Raw genomic sequence first — 6,013 nt, forward strand, 5'->3', positions numbered from 1 at the left:
CCTAATAATCCAAATAAATATAAACGATATTCGCGTTGACGCAGGGGGCTGATATAGAGCTTGCTATATGGGTGGGTTACAAAAACTTATCGTTTTTCACTCAAACGTATGTTTTTTTACCGGAGTATGACTGGGGGAAAACAAAAACACACGTGTAAAATCAATGTAAAATCTACATCAATGTAAAACAACAAATCGCGCGTCGAGGTGTGCGTGCGGCAAACGTCAGCAAGCTCTATATAGCTTTTCGCACACTTTAGAGCTTGCTAAGCCCGGTGCAAAGGTCTTTGCAGCAAAAACGCGTTGGATAAAATGATCATTTTTTCTGAAGCTATTTATCCATTCAAAACAATTCTGGCTTTAGTTTTCAAAAGGACGCATAATCAACCCTTTTGCATGCATTATGCGACCTTCTGAAAACTAAAGCCAGAATTAATGCTTAAATCAACCAAGAAATGTACCCCGACATACAAGTTTACATTTAGCAACTAATATTTCAGTCATTTCAGTAAATTAGCATTATTTAAATAGGTGACCCAAAAATACGGCTTTCGGATGCAGCATGCCGCATAGCCCAAGTTTGAAATAACTGAATGTAGCATTGATTTTAGTATAATTTATTATTTTCTTATCCGAAAGTAATCGCTGGCTATCGATATTTGTTCAGTTTTATCAGAAAGCTCTACTGAAAATGCATGCGAGATGGGACCAACGCCATCACTGACGTTCCGTTACGATGCGTTGCCGTTGATGTTCGCTGACGGCCAGTGTGATTTCAGCTTTTGTCATCACACCCACCATCATTATCATTGACAGTTCGGAAAACGATCCGAACGATCAGCCTCAGATTTTGTCTTATAAATATTTACTTCAAAAGTTTAAATTTTGAATTTAAGTCGCGCTATGGTTTTTATCCATACTAGAATGGAAATATGGCGTTACACAATGTGCTAGCATTTAGTTCGATAATCACACTAGGAGTAGCAAGCTTAGCGACTGTGTTACTGTTCCTGCAGCGTGATGCGAATTATACCGAGTACGAGTATTTACAACATGATTATCCGGGGAGTTTCAAACCTAACTACAACCGGGTAGTTTGGGAAGGGCCAATAGAAGAAGACAGGTTCGATTTATAGCTGTACAAAAAATACTATAATATAGTATTATGATCATTTTATTTACAGAAATTTTTGCGCCATTTGCCGAGCATGTATAAAATATAATAAAAGAAAAACTTTGGAATGTCAACATTGTTTTCACGAGAAATGCATCAATCAATGGCTGGTTCTGAAACAAACTTGTCCAATATGCCGAATGGTACTGTCTACGTTATCAAGCTCATAAATACAATATCCAATTTGTCAATTTGATTAATATCAAAGAACAAAAACTTGATGTTAAATGATATATGAATAGAATACATTTGCTTACAGTTAAAAGTGAACGTAAGTGCTTGTTCCGTCAGAACTCCGGAGCATGTCGACGGTTCATCAAGCTTGGGGTACATGTTCCGGACATCAGCACAGGTGGGTCTAAAAAATGAGTGGCACTCCTGAGAAGGTAAAAATAAGGAAAAAAGCTGTATCACTTTCATCATAGATTTCCAGATGACCCCGATTACTTACGTTCACGCACTGCTTACAACACAATTAGGTACTCATGGTTAATAAAACCAGTCAGTTAAGTTAGTAAAATTGTTGCACTAGGCCGTAATTGTCCGTAATAAAGGAGTGCAATGCCTGAAAACGCGGTTTTATCTACTGCTTTGCTTTGGCTAATAAAATCAATTACCTTTTTGGGATTTATGCTCTATACTTGATATGGAGTAAGAAGGAAACTTCCGAAGAAATTATGCCTAGATAATGCAAGAGCGCCGCAATTAACAGATGAGCTGAACGTTCAGGTTCAGATTTAGAAAAATGGCAAATGTCGGAGGTACCTAGCCGATTTTCTTTCAATGAGGCCGGTTAGGCGTTAGGAGTCCCGTGATTGCGCGTAGTTCACTACGGTCTACGGGTTGAGCAGTTTTTTAACTACTGCAGGATTTGGGTAAACTGTTTAGCTTGTCTACAACTCTGTTTGATCCTAGTGGGATTTATTTCTAGCTTTTCCCATGTTAATAATTCGCCTTATATTTATTATTCTTCAACGATTGGATAAAATGGTCTCAATAACATGACAACATTTTAATAACTAAACACGTTGCTCCTGACCCGAAACAACTGGTACTAAATTAATCAAACTGCTGCTATTTTCGGCTAGATCGCTTATAGCTATACGACCACGTTGTTTGATAAATTTTGCTACAGAACGCAGTTCATCTTCAGATATATAGATGAATTTCCCCCTATCATCTATTACTCCACTAAGTCGACCATCTTTCTGTAGCTCAGTAATCCTGTCAATAGCTGACTGTGTTTTAAGCTTGAAACGAACGGCTAAATCTTCCAGAACTATAACCTTGTTATCCTGCAAATAGAATAAACTAATATGTCTCCTGACAGATTATACTTTAACGTTACCATGACGAAATTGATAAATTCTTGGAGCATGTTTTGCTTATCATTTTCTTCTTCTTTGTCGAAACCTTCCTCTTCGACACAAAAGCTCTCTTTCATCCTGATATACTCTTCGTGTTCTTTTCGTTCTATTTCTTCGCGAGCTTTTCGCTCAGTTTCTTCTCTCCTTTTTTCTTCTTCTGCTTCCTTTTCTTCTACTCGTTTTCGTTCTTCCTCCAATAATGCATCTTTTTTCTTTTGCTCTTCTCTAATTTTCAACTCTACTTCTCTCTGAGCCTTTTTTTCGGCCTTGGCTTCCAACTTGGCTCTCTTTTTGGCGCCAATTTTTTCACTACTGTAATCCTGTATGGCATGTGGGATGTCTTCTTCGTGGTCAGAATCAATATCTCTGCGATCATCTGCTTGCGGTTCGGCTGCTCGAGCCCTATTCCTCTGATTGCGTATCACCTGAGCTCGCCTTGCTACGTTGGGGGGCTCAGCTCTTTGTGCCTCGGCTAAAACCGTAAAAAATAAAGGTAACATAATTGTTTTGGCAGCATCTATTGAAAATGATTTATTCTGTTTTCCATTCGCGAAATTGTATATATAGTTGTAATTTATAATAAGTTTATAATGATAATGCAATTTAGATCAAGGTCATTGAAGACTATTCATTAACCTCGATTCAGATCAAGTTTTGTTTTCTTATTAGATTTGGAATATGACTCTAATGATAGAAAATTAAGTAGGGTTTAATTCTAATTCCCGTCGTAGTAAGTAAAGCCAATCTAATTTTCATCATTTGTTGGATGGATTTAATGAATATTCCAAAAGTTCTTGTGCTGATTTGACTAAAACACACTTACCTTCCGATGCGTGAACTTTGAAATCACTGAAAAGCGATTATTAAAGCATATTATTGAAATTACGAAACTGACTATATTTCTTAAATTCGTCGTACTGTTTTAAAATCCGTCCATCAAAATTTTTTATCATCCCAACTAAAAATCACAACAATTTTTACAAAGCTAACGCGCATGTATTTGTATAGGACGGCATGACAAAATTTTATTTTGCAAAATTTCTGCAGGTAAGGCAAGTTTTCATGGCTGTAGAATAACAACAATGCCTTGCGTGAGTTATTTTCATTTCGTCGCACGAAAAAACGTAGGAAATTTTGCTGGTAGGACTTCTTTAATGATGAAAAGCATTTAAATAGATCGCAGCTCACTTTAATTGATCGCGTATGAATAGGCAACTAAAATATTAGGGAATAACTAGCTTTGCATTGTGTGTCATAAAAATGCTGATATTTTTAATAATTTGTGTTGGATAGCTTATCTAATAACCCGCTAAGTTACATTTAATTAGGGCAAGTGGGTCTCGAACCTACAATTCTCGATTGCCTGTCAAATGTGCTTCCGTTTTACCATTTTATTATTCCAATATTTTGGCGCCGTTACTTTCTGGCTTTTAAGGTTCAAACACAAATCACTGATTTCTGAAATTTCAAAAGCAGTTTTTATGCTCGAAACAAATATTGCGGAGTTTCCACCTATTTAGAGTCCCACGCGAAAATTATTAGCGTTGTTATTTTCTGCGTTTATCACGCATGTTTGCAATTTAGCAATTTGAACTATCAGTTTTTCGTTATTGCCTCCCCACTGCGCCCCTCCTTGCTTGACAAGCATATTTTCAATGCATTTAGTAAGTACAGGATAATTATAATTAAAAAACGAATTTGCGTAGGACTCGTTAAATTGCTGCCAGGTGCAATATGTTCACGAAAAATTTTCATTGTGTTCTATCATGCGTCTATCAGAACACAATGATAAATTTTCGTGAATATATGTTTTTTTAGAATAAAAACGGTTCTCAAAATTCCAGCAATCAGCGATTCGTTTTTGAACCTTTAGCACTACAACTAGCGCTTATTACCTGGAAGGATTATATCCCGTCTCCTCTGGTTTCACTAATTCTTTTAAATAAATAAAATGCTTCTCCCATTTCAAGCTTCAGTGTTTTCTAGTGATATTTTTTATATTGTGTATGTATTGTATATGGAAATAAGGATACAACTGCTTAGCAACGACCACATAGTCCTAGGTGTAAACATTTGACATTTTACTATTCATCTTATTGTTAATTGCAAGGAAAATAGTGTACCATCCAAAGTGCGATATCGCTCATAAAAGTGTTATTTTGCATTAAATCGTTTCGGTATCTTCGGCGCACTTTTTCGTTATCTTCCAAGCAATAAGTGCGCCAAAGATACCAAAGCGATTTAATGTAAAATAGCACTTTTATGAGCGATATCGCACTTTGGATGGTACAATTTTCCTTGCAATTGACAATATCCAAATCTATTATTTTGGTTTAAGCACTTTTATATTCTACAGACAGACATTAAGATGTTAACCCGTATCTAGAGACAAATACTATATATCGATGAAACCTGTCGCATTCCAGTGTAGATACCGAGGCCATAGTTACAATTAATGAAAATTGGGCATCATTTTTTTAAATGATTAGTAAAAATAGATTGGCTTCTATTATTTAACTGTTTTAAACAGTGCAACTCATATCACGCATAATGGCATATAAGCATTCAAGTGGAATTTTAGGAATCAACAAAATTGAAGCTTCCACAGTTTACAGGTACCTACAAAGTTTATCATGATTTTGCAGACAGATTAATTTTCGTGCGTTATCTGTCAATTCCTAGGTTTTTCAAAAAATATTCTAGTTCTTACCTTTATTTGAAGATTCTTTTCGAGAGAAAATATACAGCGTCAGCAGCACAACTAGTAATGCTACGGCAATTGTTATCAGAAATATCAATTCCATAGTTTCTCATAAAAAGATAGCTGCAGCATTAATCTGACAATGTGTCCACATCAGTAGGAAAATTGAACAGTGGAATGTGGAAACTGGAAATTGGAAGAAAATCGAGATGTGGAGCTGGAGCGCAAAGAACGCAAAGAAAAGGCGAGAGCAAGCAAAGGCAACTCAATGACAGTATTCGCTATGTGCGCGAAACGGTGCTGCCACCTTACCAGGTTTGTTCCATTTGTGAAGTCGGTGCACAGGTTTGTTAAAGAGTGAAAAGGATAGAAAAAACTTTGCACCAAATCTTCACAAACTTTGCATAAGGCAATTCCATGAGAGTACAAGAGATCGATTTGTGCTTAGTGCTTACATAGCGAATTCCACCAGAGACAGATACAGAGATGCCAGACAAAATTCAGAGACAGATACAGAGATGCCAGAGAATACAGAGAGACTGCTCGAAAACTCTAATAGATAGAATTCTAGATAGAATTAACAAAAGGGCGAATGTCGCAAATGTAAACAAAACGGGTGAGGGTTGATTTTCCTATGCTGGTTCAGCAAAAAATAACTCTCACCCGTTTTGCGACATTCGCCATTTTGTTAATTCTATCTTCAAATACAGATATTTGTGCATGCATAAATTTGGGACCTATCAATTATTTCAGTTGCTGTGATTTTTGGGT

The 6,013-nt window shown here is 36.4% G+C and overlaps 2 protein-coding genes across 2 annotated transcripts; one reads left to right on the forward strand and one right to left on the reverse strand.

Moving 5' to 3' along the window:
• Positions 1 to 833: 833 nt before the first annotated feature.
• Positions 834 to 1,782, forward strand: LOC128741650 (uncharacterized). The gene is made up of 3 exons (XM_053837605.1): positions 834 to 1,123; positions 1,185 to 1,317; positions 1,434 to 1,782. Exons 1-3 carry the CDS (start codon positions 933 to 935, stop codon positions 1,554 to 1,556), a joined length of 447 nt encoding a protein of 148 aa, XP_053693580.1. The 5' UTR covers positions 834 to 932; the 3' UTR covers positions 1,557 to 1,782.
• A 280-nt stretch (positions 1,783 to 2,062) lies between these two features.
• Positions 2,063 to 5,463, reverse strand: LOC128741649 (DDRGK domain-containing protein 1). Its single transcript, XM_053837604.1, has 3 exons — positions 5,252 to 5,463; positions 2,523 to 3,013; positions 2,063 to 2,469 (listed from the first exon to the last, which is right to left on the reverse strand). Exons 1-3 carry the CDS (start codon positions 5,343 to 5,345, stop codon positions 2,194 to 2,196), a joined length of 861 nt encoding a protein of 286 aa, XP_053693579.1. The 5' UTR covers positions 5,346 to 5,463; the 3' UTR covers positions 2,063 to 2,193.
• Between the last annotated feature and the right edge of the window lie 550 nt (positions 5,464 to 6,013).

The sequence above is a fragment of the Sabethes cyaneus genome, chromosome 3, assembly GCF_943734655.1.
Source record: "Sabethes cyaneus chromosome 3, idSabCyanKW18_F2, whole genome shotgun sequence".
Classification (NCBI taxonomy): Eukaryota; Metazoa; Arthropoda; class Insecta; order Diptera; family Culicidae; genus Sabethes; species Sabethes cyaneus.

Bases quoted from the DNA above. Each gene is read 5' to 3' on its own strand.
- LOC128741649 (XM_053837604.1), bottom strand. From the start codon at position 5,345: ATGGAATTGATATTTCTGATAACAATTGCCGTAGCATTACTAGTTGTG. The intron at 3,014-5,251 runs GTAAGAACTAGA...TTACGGTTTTAG, and splicing joins AAAAGAATCTTCAAATAAAG to CCGAGGCACAAAGAGCTGAG. The intron at 2,470-2,522 runs GTAACGTTAAAG...TTCTATTTGCAG, and splicing joins AATTTATCAATTTCGTCATG to GATAACAAGGTTATAGTTCT.
- LOC128741650 (XM_053837605.1), top strand. From the start codon at position 933: ATGGCGTTACACAATGTGCTAGCATTTAGTTCGATAATCACACTAGGA. The intron at 1,124-1,184 runs GTTCGATTTATA...TTTTATTTACAG, and splicing joins GGGCCAATAGAAGAAGACAG to AAATTTTTGCGCCATTTGCC. The intron at 1,318-1,433 runs GTACTGTCTACG...ATTTGCTTACAG, and splicing joins CTTGTCCAATATGCCGAATG to TTAAAAGTGAACGTAAGTGC.